This window comes from Colobus angolensis, unplaced genomic scaffold (assembly GCF_000951035.1).
Source record: "Colobus angolensis palliatus isolate OR3802 unplaced genomic scaffold, Cang.pa_1.0 Scaffold95, whole genome shotgun sequence".
Classification (NCBI taxonomy): domain Eukaryota; kingdom Metazoa; phylum Chordata; class Mammalia; order Primates; family Cercopithecidae; genus Colobus; species Colobus angolensis.
Window position 1 is genome coordinate 2212940 of NW_012123487.1, and position 17011 is coordinate 2229950.

The 17011-nt window shown below is 42.2% G+C and overlaps 1 protein-coding gene across 1 annotated transcript in view; it reads left to right on the top strand.

Moving 5' to 3' along the window:
• Nucleotides 1-17011, top strand: part of USP37 (ubiquitin specific peptidase 37) — a 108274-nt gene that overhangs the window by 84315 nt on the left and 6948 nt on the right. The window contains exons 18-19 of the mRNA XM_011932264.1: nucleotides 8144-8310; nucleotides 14294-14354. Coding sequence (XP_011787654.1) covers nucleotides 8144-8310; nucleotides 14294-14354 — 228 coding nt within the window. The remainder of the gene's footprint in view (nucleotides 1-8143; nucleotides 8311-14293; nucleotides 14355-17011) is intronic.

The window sequence follows — 17011 nt, forward strand, 5'->3', positions numbered from 1 at the left end:
GAGACTCCGTCTCAAAAAAAAAAAAAAAAAGAAAAAGAAATTCATATAATTCTTTCGTTTTCCTATATCGGAATTTACACCAGGTGTTAGGGTGTGAATAATTCAAGTTCTCCATCCCCTGCACAGGGCATTACTTAGTTTCTATGTTTAGATATATTTAGGTACACAACTACTTACCACTATGTTACAGTTGCCTGCAGTACTCAGTACAGTAACATGCTGTACAGGTTTGTAGCCCAAGAGCAATAAGCTATACCATATAGCCTAGATATGTAGTCAGCTATACCATCTAGGTTTGTGTTAAGTATACTTGAAGATGTTCGCACAAAGATGAAATCACTTAATGCAATTTCTTAGAATGTATCTTCATCATTAAGCAACACATGACTGTACATAAAATGCTATACTATTTTTTTGGTAATTTTTATTCATTTTTTGTTATCTAAAGCTATCAATGGGAACAACAGAGCTGAGCCATCCTGCCTTGTACTGTGGGTATTTTGAAACTTTTAGGTAGATAACTTTTACTGTCTTTTCCTATGACCAGTTCAAATTTTTCTCTCTTGATAGCCCCAAGATCTAAACAACTGTATATTGCTAATGTGTTTCAGGTACACCAAGCATAGGATTTTGAAAATGAAGAGAATACTAGAATATCAGAAAATTATTTTCTACATTCTCATAGTTGGAACCTCTTCAATTTTGAATTATTTTGCATGCAAGTAAAATAAGAATTAGTATATCCACATTTAACTGGAAAGAAAAACGTGATGGTTTTTATACGCAGGCATTAATTTTTTCCTTCTTGATACAAGTATCATTATGCAGTCCCCTTATTACATTTATAATCACTGCCCTTAGGTATCACTGGTTAATATTGGTGCTTTTGTCCCTTCCTGATTTATTTCCTGCTTTCTGCTCTCCTTTTTAGTTCTTTTCCCAGTTCTATAACTTCATAAAATTAACAAAGGGACAGCTACAGGAAGAGGTAGTATGTAGCAATGTCCTATATCATACACTTCAAGGGAGCTACAGTTTTTATAGCGTGAAAGGAGACAAAGTAGTTGGAAATGGCAGTGGGTAATAAAGAGGAAACCCACCCTGTCTCCAGGCTCTGGGGTATGGGGAAAAAACAACCTATACTTCAAAGAACACTAGAAAAATCCATAATGGGAGGCTTTAGAAGAAAAACTGGCCCTTGACTAAACATTAAAGAGACCTGACAACCAAATGTAGTAAGGTTAGAAAAAATTCTACAAAAAATATTTTGGAAACAACTGGAAAAATGAGAATGTGGGCTATAGATTGGAATTATAAATAGAATTACTGTTAATATTCTTAGGTGTGATAATTGTTATATAGGAAAATGTGCTTTTTAATTAAGAGATTCAGGCTGGGCTGGGTGTGGTGGCTTATGTCTGTAATCCCAGTGCTTTGGGAGGCTGAGGTGGTGAATCACCTGAGGTCAGGAGGTTAAGACCAACTTGACCAACGTGGTGAAACCCCATCTCTACCAAAAATACGAAATTAGCCGGGCATGATGTTGCATGCCTATAATCCCAGCTACTTGGGAGGCTGAGGCAGAAGTATTGCTTGAACCCAGGAGGTGGAGGTTGCAGTGAACCGATACTGCACCATTGCACTTCAGCCTGGGCAACAAGAGCAAAACTCTGTCTCAAAAAAAAAAAAAAAAAAAAAAAAAAAAATTAGCGGGGTGTGGTGGTGGGGGCCTGTAGTCCCAGCTACTCGGGAGGCTGAGGCAGGAGAATGGCGTGAACCCAGGAAGTGGAGCTTACAGTAAGCTGAGATCATGCCACTGCACTCCAGCCTGGGCGACAGAGTAAGACTCCGTCTCAAAAGGAAAAAAAAAGAGAGAGAGAGAGATTCAGGCTCACGTGCTTTGGGGTAAAGTATTATAATATCTGCAATTACAGTGTATTCACATGGCTCCGTAGAAAAATGTGAGTGTGTATACACACACACAGTCTCCAAAGACAGCCTCTAGTGAACCATAGCTACCAGTATGCATACTCCTGTATAGACCTCTTCACAGTGAATTTGGGAAGGCTATGTGAGTGTAGTAAAATGTGATTGAATTTATTTTGTGTCAAGTTTGTGATTAAACATTAAGATGGCCTGGCAACTTCCCCTTTTGTGCTTTTGGGAACCCTAGGCTGCTGTGTAAGAAACTTGGCTGTCCTGCTGGAGAGATCACATTGAGAAGGAAAGACTCGTGAGATCACCAGAAGAAAGAGGATATCTAGCCATCTAGCCATCCCCAGCTAATCTTTCTTTTCTTTTTTTTCTCCTGGGCCGGACCAAGTCTCTCTCTGTCGCCCAGACTGGAGTGCAGTGGCATGATCTCAGCTTACTACAACCTCTGCCTCCCAGGTTCAAGTGATTCTCCTGCCTCAGCCTCCCGAGTATCTGGGATTACAGGCGCCCACCACCACGCCCAGCTAATTTTTTTTTTTGCATTTTTAGTAGATACAGGGTTTCACCATGTTGGCCAGGCTGGTCTTGAACTCCTGACCTCAGGCGATTCACCCCCCACTCCAGCCTCCCAAAGTGCTAGGATTACAGGTGTGAGCCACTGCACCTGGCCCCAGCTGATCTTTCTAACCAACGCCACAAAGATGCCAAGGGAAAAAGAAAAAAATCAAGGGAGACATGTTTTTTGGCCTGAGCAATTGGATAGATAATGGTATCATTTGCTGATATGAGGAAGGCACAGTTGATGGGACAAGGGAGGAATAAAAATTAAACAGGCAAATGGAGATTTCACCTAGTCATTTCAATATACAAGTTTAAAACTCAGGGAAGAAATTCAGACTAGAGATATGAATTTGATACTTTGTCAGTTTGTGAGGCTATAGTAATATATGAGATCACTTATGGAGAGAGTTTAAGTAGAAAAGACAGTCTGAAGAAGTGTCATGATCCCTTTCTTTCAGCAGCCTGTTTTCTCAGTTTCTGATCTTAATTCCAAAATCTTTTCTTTGACCCTATTTTGGTTGCCCACTTATAGAAGTCATTACCCTAGACCAGTGCTTCTCAAAGTATGAACTTAGATCATCAAATATAATCTGTGAACTTCCTGGAAATGCCCATTCTTGATACCACCTCAGACCTACTGACTGAGAAACTCTGGATGTGGGGCTTAGCAGTCTGTGTTTTGATAGGCCCTCCGAGTGATTCTCATGCAATACTAAAGTGTGAAAACCACTTCCCTAGACTTTGTCATCATCAATAACTGTACCACCTTTGAAATCTTTGTTTCAAATATCCTTCCCTCATCCTTCTTTCCATCCAGCTTACCTAGTGTCATATTCCGACTTTATTACTTGATTTTTATGAACACTGCCAACCCATTGACTCTTACTTTTTTGCTGTTCAGCACCTCCCTCTTATCATCACTTCCTTTCTTAGGCAGCCACATGCCATATTTTGGTACCCTTTTATCTCCTTCCTGTTTTCTTCAGTTACAGTAGCCTGACAAAACCCAAATTCCCAACTCAACTAGCTACTTTTTCCATACCTGCACCCAAGCTGCTGATGATTGCTAAAGAAAATCACAAAACTGTGTTCAGTGAACTTTCCTTAAACTCAGGACTACACTCTTAAATGGGCACTAAATGCTACTAGTCAGTTTGGTAATACTTTGTTTTCTCACTCTCCATGATGTCTTCCTGAAATCTGTACTTCTTTCTCTCTCTCTTTCTCCCTCCCTCTCTCCCTCCCTCAAATATGCCCAGGCCATTCTCATCTCAGAGCTTTTGCACTTAAGCTCCTTGAGGGCAAGCACCATGTTGCTTTAATTATCACTATATCCCCAGCTTCTACAACAGTACTTGGCACATAGATTCTCAATAAATATCTGTGACTTAACAGTTGCGCTGTCTTGTGAATCAACTGAGGAGGGGTAGGAATACTAAGTAAAGTTTCACAGTCTCTAGACACTAGCCAGAAGGAATAGTGTGTACAAAGACTCAGAAATGAGAAAGCCCACAGGAAGTTAGTGGACCTAAAAGAAAGTTCAGAGTGATCTGCATGACTGGAGCATATGGTTAAAGGGGAAATGCAAAAGATGAGACTAGAGATCTAAGTAGTCTGTGGTTTTTGCATGGCCTGAAGCCATGTTTAGGAATTTGGGCTTTTGTTTCAAAGGCATTAGGAAGTTATTGGATATTTTAAGCAAACAATTATTTTGTAAGGATTTATGCTTGAAGAAAAGACCATTCTGGCTACAGAAGTTAGAGAAAAACTATAGTAATACCTGAGACCTCTTAGGAAATTGTTGCGGTAGTCCAAACCAGAAGTTAATGGTGTCCTAAGCCAAGGTTTTGGCTTGAAAAAAAAAATTGATGGATTCAAGAGATGGTTAGGAAATAATCATTTATCTTATGTGAGGAGTGAATGAGAGGGAGAAGTCAAATATGATCCTCAGATTTCTGTCTTTTAAAAGAAACTGTGGAAAATTATCTCATTCACTGAAATATAGAATATCAGGAAGAGAACGGTTTTCAATTAGGGTGTGGGGAAGAAGCAAACAGTATATTCAGTGTAAGAATGTTCAGTTAAACACATGAATCTTTTTTGATCCATTGTGCAATCTTTAAAAGTAGATTATTACTTCATGGCCATGTATGTCCCCGTAGATTTTTAAATAGGTTCTGTATCTGTCTGATAATCTTATCCTGAAGACAAATATATATTGACTTTAGCATCTTCAAGGAAACTTCCTTGATCTGCTTTCTAACACATGGATTAGTTACTAGTATAATCCAGGATTGTCTGAGGTACATTGAATCATTGAGTGCTCAAAATTATTGGTTAAGAAAAATTACTCTCATATTTTTGAGTATGTTTTGATAATAAAAGTAATAATACTCATTTTATACTCTAAAATAGCAACGTCAACCCCCAAGTCTTCCTTCCACTTGAAATGCTCATTATCAGTTAACTTTGTATATCTCAGTTGCAAATTTCCAAAACAGATAATCTAATTGATTGAGTCAAATAATCCATTCCCAGTTCAGCAGGCTTTGATGGGAGAGACAGGCAGGGTCATGTAGACTTCCAAGCTGCCCCTTCTAGGCCATGGGAAGGGTCGTTTCTCCAATAATAGAAGAAAGGAAGAAATTATTGACATCTCTAGGATAATTGTTTTTTGTGTGTTTAATTGGGATTATCTGTAATATAATTTTTCTGAACAATTGGGATTTTTCCACCAAATGAATCCTAAGTTTCTTTTCCTCTTTTAATAAATATTCAGCAATTCAGTACAACTCAAAATGCTAACTAGTTGCTGACTTAGAATCTAAAGCCAAGATGCTGTAAACTTCAGAGTTACCTGTGCTACAGGGAAATACAGTATTAGGGGCCGGGCGCAGTGGTTCACACCTGTAATCCCAGCACTTTGGGAGGCCATGGTAGGTGGATCACCTGAGGTCAGGAGTTCAAGACCAGCCTGGCCAACATGGTGAAACCCTGTCTCTACTAAAAATAAAAAATGAGCCGGCTGTGGTGGCACACGCCTGTAATCCAAGCTACTCAGGAGACTGAGGCAGAAAAATTCGCTTGAATCCGGGAGGTGGAGGTTGCGGTGAGCCGAGATTGTGCCACTGTACTCCACCCTGGCCAACAGAGCAAGAGTCTTTCTCAAAAAATAAAATAAAATACAGTATTAGGGCAGGTAAAGAGCATATACAAACTCAATAACAATATGTATAGCATGAGTATATAAAGGTAATTCTTGTTGGCCAGTTAAATACTTTTTGATGAGGAGGTTTACTTTAGTAATGTTTGATATAGTTAACGCTTGTATTTGTATTGAAAATTACTGTGGGCCAGGCATTGAAAATTACTATTACAGGTGGCTCAATCCTGTAATCCCAGCACTTTGGGAGGCCAAGGCTGATGGATCACCTGATGTCAGGAGGTCAAGACCAGCCTGACCAATATGGTGAAACCCCGCCTCTACTAAAAATACAAAATTAGGTGGGCGTGTTGGTGCATGCTACTTGGGAGGCTGAGGCAGGAGAATCCCAGCTACTTGGGAGGCTGAGGCAGAAGAATTGCTTGAACCTGGGAGATGGGGGTTGCAGTGAGCCACAATCATGCCACTGCACTCCAGCCTGGGCAACAAGAGTGAAACTCCATCTCAAAAAAATAAAAAAATTAAAAAAAATAATGATAATAATAAAGTTATTATGAAATGGCCGGGTATGGTGGCTCATGCCTGGTAATCCCAGCACTTTGGGAGGCCGAGGTGGGCGGATCCCTTGAGGTCAGGAGTTCGAGACTAACCTGGCCAATATGGTGAAACTCCATCTCTACTGAAAATATAAAAAATTAGCTAGGTGTTATGGTGCACACCTGTAATCCCAGCTGCTCGGGAGGCTGAGGCAGGAGAATCACTTGAACCTAGAAGGCAGTGAGCAGATACTGTGCCACTACACTCCAGCCTGGGCGACAGAGCAAAACTCAGTCGGAAAAAAAAAATCATGAAATGTTATTGCTCTAACAATTCAGATAACCAGAAGAAAATCATAACTATCCTGTTTATTTTAGCTAGCCATAGTCTAGAAATTGAGAAGGAACAGGCCGGGAGGGGTGGCTCACACCTGTAATCCCAGCACTTTGGGAGGCAAAGGCAGGCGGATCACCTGAGGTCAGGAGTTCAAGACCAACCTGGCCAACATGGTGAAACCCTATCTCTACAAAAAAAAATATAAAAATTAGGCCAGGCATGGTGGCTCATGCCTGTAATCTCAGCACTTTGGGAGGCCGAGGTAGTCAGATCACGAGGTCAGGAGTTCGAGACCAGCCTGACCAAGATGGTGAAACCTCATCTCTACTAAAAATACAAAAATTAGCCAGACATGGTGGCCTGTAATCCCAGCTACTCGGAAGGCTGAAGCAGGAGAATCACTTGAACCCTAGAGGCAAAGGTTGCAGTGAGCCGAGATCACACCACTGCACTCCAGCCTGAGCAACAGAGCGAGACTGCATCTCAAAAAACAGTGTCTGTGTATATATGTGTATGTATATATATAAATTAGCCGGGCATGGTGGCGGGCACCTGCAGTCCCAGCTACTCAGGAGTCTGAGGCGGAAGAATTGCTTGAAAGAGGCGGAGGTTGCAGTGAGCCACTGCACTCCAGCCTGGGGGTAGGGGGAGGGGAGGGGAGTGGGGATTTCTTACCTTCCTGAATGTTTTAAACATACACTGTATGTTGCCGTACACTCTTTTGATTTAGATATATACAATCCTTGTTTGATTATTAATGTTTAAACACATGTTCAACATACAGTGTGATAAATGGGGAGAATCGGCCAGGCACAGTGGCTCACACCTGTAATCTCAGCATTTTGGGAGCTCAAGGTGGGCAGATCACCTGAGATCAGGAGTTTGAGAGCAGCCTAGCCAATATAGTGAAACCTCATCTCTACTAAAACAAAAATCAGTTGGGCATGATGGCGTGCGCCTTTAATCCCAGCTACTTGGTGGCTAAGGCACGAGAATTGCTTGAACCCAGGAGACAGAGGTTCCGATGAGCTGAGAGAGAGACACTGTCTCAAAAAAATAAATGGGGAAAATCTCTTGATCATTTTGGCCTAATTCTTACTTCATTTGCTCTAAACAATATTTTATTTCCAGTACTTGGTCAAGTGACACTATGACCTATGGCTGTTTTTTCTTCCCCATCTTTACATAGTGTGTTTCTGATGATTAATTAACTTTTAGAACCATTATTGTAGATCATTTATTCTCAAAAAAGAACAGTTTTGCCTTCCAGGGGACATACGGTAACGTCTGTCATTTTGGTTTTCACAACTGTAGTGGGTGGATGCTATTGACATCTAGTAGGTAGAGACCAGAAACACTGCTAAACGTTCTACAATGAACAGGACATACTCTTTGCCCCTCACCCCAACAAAAGCTTGTCCCACCCAAAATGTCAGCTCTAAGGTTGATCAACCCTGACGTAGATCTAGTAAGGTGAAATTGTATGTCCTAAGCAAATTCTAGATGAAATTAGGGTAAATTCCTTTATGAACAGTAGGTGTCACTCTAGTTCAGAAATTTCCATTTATTAGAGAGGATTTTCCAAATTAATGTTATGTTCTGCTTCCTCAGATCCTGCCAGTTTTACTGAGATAACTAAAGACTGTGATGAGAATAAAGAAAACAAAACTCCAGAAGGATCTCAGGGAGAGGTTGATTGGCTCCAGCAGTATGATATGGAGCGTGAAAGGGAAGAGCAAGAGCTTCAGCAGGCACTGGCTCAGAGCCTTCAAGAGCAGGTAAGAGATATTTATATTGCTACTTTCTCTGTACTTATCTTTCCTGAGAAATAGAATAATAATAACTAATGTGTTGAGCGCTTACTATGTGTCAGACATTGTTCCAGATGATTTACATACAGTAAGTCAGTGGGGGGAAAAAAAGACTTGTTTGAGGCAGGGCTTGGTAGTTCATGCCTGTAATCTGAGTACTTTGGGAAGCTGAGGCGGGCAGATCACTTGAGGCCAGGAGTTTGAGACCAGCCTAGCCATCATGACAAAACCCTGTCTACTAAAAATGTAAAACTTAGCCAGGCATGGTGACACATGTCTGTAGTCCCAGCTACTTGGGAGGCTGAGGCAGGAGAATTACTTGAACCCAGGAGGCAGAGGTTGCAGTCAGCTGAGATCACGCCACTGCACTCCAGCCTGGGTTTGAAACAGGTACATGGGTAGTTTTTCTTTTTTTGAAAATCCAAATGCAATAAAATGTATTGTTGGTTACCTTTCATAACTATAATTCATTGCTTGCTAAAACAGGATGGGATATTGTAGATTATTCCTAGTCCAAATTTATTTTTTTTCTTTTTATTTTCTATTTTAATTTTTTAGAGACAGGGCCTTGTTATGTTGCCCAGGCTGGTTTTGAACTCCTGGACTAAAGCAGTCGTCCTCCTTTGGCCTCCGAAAGTGCTAGGACTACAGATGTGAGCCACCATGCCTGGCTTCCCAGTCCAGCATTATTTTGCAAGCTGTAGAAACAGCCAGTATACCACCATGATTTTATAATAATTTATTTAAGGCATTGTATTTGTTTTGGTTATTTTCTAAGAATGTAAATTTTGATGAATTATTTGAACATAGAATTATCAGAAATAGTATATAAAATCTAATTTTCAGATTTTAGTGTTAGAACATTTATCTGCCTTTCTGTTTATTTATTAAGATAGGGTCTTGCTTAGTTGTCCAGGCTGGAATGCAGTGGCTTGATCATGACTCACTGCAGCTTCAAACTCCTGAGTTCAAGCAATTCTCCTGCCTAGGTCTCTCAAGTACATGGGACCACAGGAGCACCCACCATGCCCAGCTCATTTTTTTATTTTTAGTAGAGACAGGGTCACTGTTGCCCAGGCTGTTCTCAAACTCCTGGGCTTAAGCAGTCCTCCCACCACAACCTCCCAAAGTGCAGGGATTATAGGCATGAGCTATTTGTACCCAGCCCTTGCTCTTTTCTTTATGTAGTAACCTATTCTTTAGTGTTCACTTTATGCCACTTGTTTTCCACTGTTACAATCACCTGAAATATCTGATTTATAGGCAATAGGATTTGACTTACAGGTCTGATTTTTCATAGTTATCTAATCCTGTGCAATCCCAGTTATGTTACTAAGCATTTACCAAGACTCCCTGGAATGAGTGGGTAGGTTTAGTGCTTGTTTGAGGCCTGCTTTGGGTTCATCAGATAATCAGATTAAGAAATCTAAGCTGGGCACTGTGGCTCACGCCTGTAATCCCAGCACTTTGGGAGGCCAAAATGGGTGAATCCCTTAAGGCTAGGAGTTCTAAACCAGCCTGGCCAAAATGGTGATACTCTGTCTCCACTAAAAATACAAAAATTAACCTGGTGTGGTGGTGTGCGCCTGTATTCCCAGCTACTTGGGAAGCTGAGACAGAAGAATCGCTTGAACCGGGATGCGGAGGTTGCAGTGAGCCGAGATCTCGCCACTACACTCCAGCCTGAGAGACAGAGCAACACTCTGTCTCAAAAGAGAAAAGAAATCTATTTGCCCAGATAGGGTGGGTCATGCCTATAATCCCAGCACTTTGGGAGGCTAAGACAGATGAATCATTTGAGCCCAGGAGTTTGAAACCAGCCTGGGCAACATGACAAAACCCCATCTCTACAGAAAATACAAAAATTAGCCAGATGTGGTGGTGCACACCTGTAGTCCCAGCTACTTGAGAGGCTGCTTGAGCCCAGGAGGCAGAGGTTGCAGTGAGCCAGGGTCATGCCATTCCACTCCAGCCTGGGCGACAGAGGAAGACTATCTCAAAAAAAGTAAATCTAGGCTGGCGCAGTGGCTCACACCTGTAATCCCAGCACTTTGAGAGGCCTAGGCAGGTGGAACACCTGAGGTCAGGAGTTTGAGACCAGCATGGCCAACATGACAAAATGCCATCTCTACTAAAAATACAAAAATTAGGTGTGGTGGTGCGCACTTGTAATCCCAGCTAGGAGGAAGGCTGAGGTACGAGAATCGCTTGAACCCAGGAGGTGGAGGTTGCAGTGAGCTAAGACCATGCTACTGTACTTTTGCCTGGACTATAGAGCAAGACTCTGTCTCAAAAAAAAAAGAAAGAAAAGAAATCTAATTTCTCTAGATCAGTGGTTCTCAATCTTAACTGCACATTCAGATTAACTGGGGAGCTTTAAAAATACTGGAGTGGGCTGGGTGTGGTGGCTCATGCCTGTAATTCCAGCACTTTGGGAGGCTGAGGCAGGCAGATCACGAGATCAAGAGATTGAGACCATCCTGGCCAACATAGTGAAACCCCATCTCTACTAAAAATACAAAAAAAATTAGCTGGGCATGGTGGCACGCACGTGTAGTCCCAGCTACTCTGGGGGCTGAGGCAGGAGAATCGCTTGAACCCGGGAGGTGGAGGATGCAGTGAGCCAAGATCGTACCACTGCACTCCAGCCTGCTAACAGGCAAGACTCTCTCCAAAAAAAAAAAAATATATTTCTTTAAAAATACTGGAGTGTTCTGCTCTGATACGATTGATCTGGAGTGTGGTCTGGGCATTTGGATCTCTGTTCTTTTAACATGGATTTTAAAAAGCTTCTCGCACTGATTTCGTTTGTTTGTTTGTTTGTGATGGAGTCTCGCCCTGTTGCCCAGGCTAGGGTGCAATGGTGCAATCTTGGCTCACTGCAACCTCCGCCTCCTGGGTTCAAGCGATTCTCCTGCCTCAGCCTCCCGAGTATCTGGGATTACAGGGACGTGCCACCACACCTGGCTAATTTTTGTATTTTTAGTGGTGATAGGGTTACACCACATTAGCCCATCTAGTGTTGAACTTCTGACCTCAAGTGATCAACCTGCCTTCGCCTCCCAAAGTGTAGAAGACTTACATGTATGTTTGTTTGTATGTATGTATATGATGGAGTTTTGCTCTATCTCCCAGGCTGGAGTGTAGGGGCATGATCCCAGCTCACCGCAACCTCCACCTCCCACGTTCAAGCAATTCTCCTGCCTCAGCCTCCCGAGTATCTGGGATTACAGGGACGTGCCACCACACCTGGCTAATTTTTGTATTTTTAGTAGAGAAGGGAGTTTCATGATGTTGGCCAGGCTGTTCTCAAACTCCTGACTGTGTGATCCGCCTTCCTGGGCCTCCTAGAGTGCTGGGATTACAGGCGTGAGCCTGGCCTCACTGATTTCAATGGGCAGCCAAGATTGAGAATTGCTATTTTAAAACCATTTCAGAACCAGCTGTTCCAGGGTTTTTTTTTGTTTGTTTGTTTTTCTTTTTCTTTTTTTGTAAGAAGTTCTACTCTAGCTATCTTGTCATCAAGATGGCAAACTATTTTACCAGTAATATATCATAGTCATTTGTATTGGAAAACTTTTTTTTTTTTTTTTGAAATGGAGTCTCGCTTTGTTGCCCAGGCTGGAGTACAGTGGCACCGTCTTGGCTCACTGTAGCCTCCCCGTCCTGGGTTCAAGTGATTCTTCTGCCTCAGCCTCCCAAGTAGCTGGGATTACAGGCACCCACCACCATGCCTGGCTAATTTTTGTATTTTTAGTGGTGATAGGGTTACACCACATTAGCCCATCTAGTGTTGAACTTCTGACCTCAAGTGATCAACCTGCCTTCGCCTCCCAAAGTGTAGAAGACTTACATGTATGTTTGTTTGTATGTATGTATATGATGGAGTTTTGCTCTATCTCCCAGGCTGGAGTGTAGGGGCATGATCCCGGCTCACTGCAACCTCTACCTCCCACGTTCAAGTGATTCTCCTGCCTCAGCCTCCCGAGTAGCTGGGATTACAGGTGCCCAGCTAATTTCTGCATTTTAGTAGAGACAGGATTTTGCCATGTTGGCCAGGCTCGTCTCGAACTCCTGACCTCAAGTGATCCACCTGTCTCAGCCTCCCAAAGTGCTGAGATTACAGGCATGAGCCACTGCGCCCAGCCAAAACTTACTTTTAATATAAATGACCAAGGTCTGAGTTCTTAGCAAAAATTCCTTTATAGTGCATAAAAAGAAAAAATTCAGCACCTTTTTTCATAGATGAAAGATATACATACTATTTGTTATCAGCTAACTCAGTTAAAACTTCTCAGATATGAGAATAGGGTTATAAGAGGACGTGTCTTTAGTTTGGTATACCTGCATCATTTTGTTAATAAGTAAGAGAGTCTTGCCTTTTGGTTTCAGAGTAGACTTATTCTGAAGAAAGTATAAAATAAATTTTTTAAAGTATAAAATAACTTTATACTCTAATATGAAAGTATATTTTTTCTTATTCATATGTTGTTTGTAAATTATCTTTTCTGAAGATGACGAAGGAAATTTTTTGTTATACTCAACATTTCCCTGTCCTTATATAATGAAAATAGTCATCTATGCCGGGCGCGGTGGCTCATGCCTATAATCCCAGAACTTTTGGAAGCCGAGGTGGGAGGATCACTCGAGGCCAAGAGTTTGAAACCAGTCTGGGCAATAAAGCAAGATCTCATCTCTACATAAATGAAAATTAAAATAGTCATCTAGTTTGAGACATTTCAGGAGATATTGAAGGTACTTTTTTTGTTGTTTTTTGAGAGTGTCGTTCTGTCACTCAGGCTGGAGTGCAGTGGTGCAACGTTGGCTCACTGCAAGCTTTGCCTCCCGGGTTCACACAATTCTCCGGCCTCAGTCTCTCAAGTAGCTGGGACTACAGGCGCCTGCCACCACGCCCAGCTAATTTTTTGTATTTTTAGTAGAGATCGGGTTTCACGTGTTAACCAGGATGGTCTCGACCTCCTGACCTCGTGATTCACCCACCTCAGTCTCCCAAAGTGCTGGGATTACAGGCATGAGCCACCCACGCCTGGCCAGAAGGTACTATTTTTTTCTAAGAGAACCTCAGATATATCAGAAAATTAATAGTCAGTGGCATTCGTGTAGTATTTGCCAAGCATCCGCTATATGTCTTGGTTTCTTCAGCAAGAGTAAAAATAGAAACCTATGAATAATATCTTGTGGAAATGTTCGTCTCGCCATCTGTTACATTAAGGTGAGTGTTATGTTAGAGCTGGCTCTCAAAATCAGCTCAGGAGAACCAATTATATGCCCTTCCCAACTCTGTGTTCAGTGTCACGTTAGTAGCTTAAAATTGGCCATGGTGGGAGTATTTATTTATACCATGGAAATTGGAAAATGCTATAAATCAGGGGGAAGGAAAGACATCAATTTGTATCTACTATGTGCCTGGCACTTTGTTTTGTTTTGTTTTTTATTTTTTTGAGACGGAGTTTCGTTCGTGTCGCCCAGGCTAGAGTGCAGTGACGTGATCTTGGCTCACTACAACCTCCACCTACCAGGTTCAAGTGATTCTCCTGACTCAGCCTCTCGAGTAGCTGGGATTACAGGAGCCTGCCACCACACCTGGCTAATTTTTATATTTTTAGTAGAGAAGGGGTTTCACCACGTTGTCTAGGCTGGTCTCGAACTCTGGACCTCAGGTGATCTGCCTGCCTCGGCCTCCCAAAGTGCTGGGATTACAGGCATGAGTTTACATGCCCAGCTTACTTCTAAGGTTGTGTTTTAAGAGGACAATGTTGAAAAAAGTAAAGAACTTCCCCACATTCCTCAAAAGATAATATTCCAAACATCCATCAGGTTACAGAAAGCATTCTTAGCAAATGCTTCCAGAGAAACTGATTTTATCTTCATTAAGTAAGTTTAATCAGTACCTCTTTAAATACCTTAGTTTTTGTTCTTTTCCCTTTAGGAGGCTTGGGAACAGAAAGAAGATGATGACCTCAAAAGAGCTACCGAGTTAAGTCTTCAAGGTGTGGAGATCATTTTAATTACATTTTTTTAATGGTAAAATTACCATTCACACATAGAAGAACGTATAAAGAGTGTGTGTGTGTGTGTGTGTGTGTGTGTGTTTATTGTGGGGGATAGTGTCTCTGTGTGTGTGTGTGTGTGTGTGTTGTGGGGGTTAGCCTCTCACTCTGTTACCCAGGCTGGAGTGCAGTGGTGCAGTCGTGGCTCACTGCAAACTCCACCTCCTGGGTACAAGCAGTTCTCGTGCCTCAGCCTCCCGAGTAGCTGGAATTATCGGTTGTGCCACCACACCCAGCTAATTTTTGTATTTTTAGTAGAGATGGGGTTTCACCATGTTGGCCAAGACTGGTCTTGAACTCCTGGCTTCAAGTGATCCACCCGCCTCAGCCTCCCAAAGTGCCGAGATTACAGGCTAAAATGTGTTTTTTGATAACAAATTTGAATACCTCCCAGGTAAAGAAATAGAACCTTAGAAGCAACCTCTATATCTCTCCTTTTTGTCTTCCTCCCAGAGGAAACCACTAATCTAACATTTGTATTCATCTTCAGCTTGCTTTTTTCAAAATAATTTTTGTCATCTATACCCATATCTCTAACAATATGTTTTTTAATTTTGAAAAATTAGCAGAAAAATCTATCATCTGTTTAATGAAAGTTATAATTTTGTCACTGTTACGAGTCCTAGAAAAACATGATGTGGCTTCAGGTTCCCTGTGAATTTTCAAGAGCTTATTCTGGGGAAGTCAGTGGGCAGTCATGAGTGAGTGCATTCGGTAGCATAAGGTTCACATGTCATAGCATTTGGCAGAATTAATATGTGGACCAGGTATTAGAAGTCCATGAGATAGGAGACTGGAAGAAGTAGATGTAGGAATCTGTTTCTCAAACAGCTTTTACCTAATCTTTATTTTATCCCCTCCCCTCCTTATCCTCCAGTTTCAGAGGTACCTGGTTCCTGGTTCTTCCATGTCTTCATTTTTTTGCAGACAGGGGCTTGCTTTGTTGCCCAGGGGCTGGAGTGCAGAGGCTCGTTCTCTGTTCACTGCAACCTCTGCCTCCTGAATTTCAAGTGATTCTTGTGCCTCAGCCTCCTGAGTAGCAGGGACTACAGGCATGCACCACCACGCCCAGCTAAATTTTTTTTTTTTTTTTGAGACAGAGTTTCATTCCTGTTGCCCAGGCTAGAGTGCAATGGCATGATCTTGGCTCACTGCAACCTCCACATCCCAGGTTCAAGCAGTTCTCCTGCCTCAGCTTCCCAAGTAGCTGGGATTGCAGTCACCCACCAGCATGTCCAGCTAAGTTTTGTATTTTTAGTAGAGATAGGGTTTCACCATGTTGGCCAGGCAGGTGTCGAACTCTTGACCTTAGGTGATCCACCTGCGTTGGCCTCCCAAAGTGCTGGGATTGCAGGCGTGAGCCACCATGCCCGGGTTCCAGCTAATTTTTTGTGTTTGATTTTAGCAGAGATGGAGTTTTGGTGTGTTGCCCAGGCTGGTCACGAACTCCTGATCTTAGGCAGTTCACCCACCAGCCTCGGCCTCCCAAAGTCCTAGGATTAGAGGTGTGAGCCACCATGCCTGGCCTGGTTCTTCCATGTCTTGTGTCTTTTGAACATTCAGTGATGTAAATTAGATTCGTTTTCAACTTTTCCATTGCGGGCTTGGGGTATGGCTTTGGCTTTCTCAGGTCTGCTGAGTCAGTCACACATGTATTTCCAACTTAGAATTTTGATGTTATATTCTCTTTTCCTATTCTTTGCATTCTTAGATTTTCTTTTTTCTTTTTCTTTCTTTTGAGACGGAGTTTCTCTCTTGTTGCCCAGGCTGGAGTGCAGTAGCGTGATCTCGGCTCACTGCAACCTCTGCCTCCCGAGTTCAAGTGATTCTCCTGCCTCAGCCTCCCAAGTTGCTGGGATTACAGGCATGAGCTACCATGCCCAGCTAATTTTGTATTTTTTAGTAGAGGTGGAATTCACCATTTTGGTCATGCTGGTCTCCAACTCCTGACCTCAGGTGATCCACCCACCTCGGCCTCCCAAAGTGCTGGGATTACAGGCATGAGCCGCCATGCCCAGCCTCATTCTTAATATTCATGTGATTGTAAGTCACACTATACTGTGATTTTAGTGGAGCTAATTATATATTAAAGCAAATAACCATTTATGTACAAATACTCCTGGGATTCTTTATTTAACACCATTAGTAAAGATGGATGCTTCCAATGGACACATACCGTTAAAAAATATATAGATCTTATATTTGTTTAGTATATCTTAGGTGAAATTTAAGAGTTAAAGGTTGAATTTTTTTTAGCTTTTTTGGTACATTTCAAGAAATGGACTTTTTTTTTTTTTTGAAACAGTCTCGTTCTGTTGCCAGGCTGGAGTGCAGTGGCACAATCTCGGCTCACTACAACCTCCACCTCCCAGGTTCAAGTGATTCTCCTGCCTCAGCTTCCTGAGTAGCTGGGACTACTGGCGTGTGCCACCACACCCGGCTGATTGTTGTATTTTTAGTAAAGAAGGAGTTTTACCATGTTGGCCAGGATGGTCTTGATCTCTTGACCTCTTGATCCACCTACCTCAGCCCCCCCAAAGTGCTGAGATTACAGGCATAAGCCACCACACCCGGCCAAGAGATGATTTAATACAAAG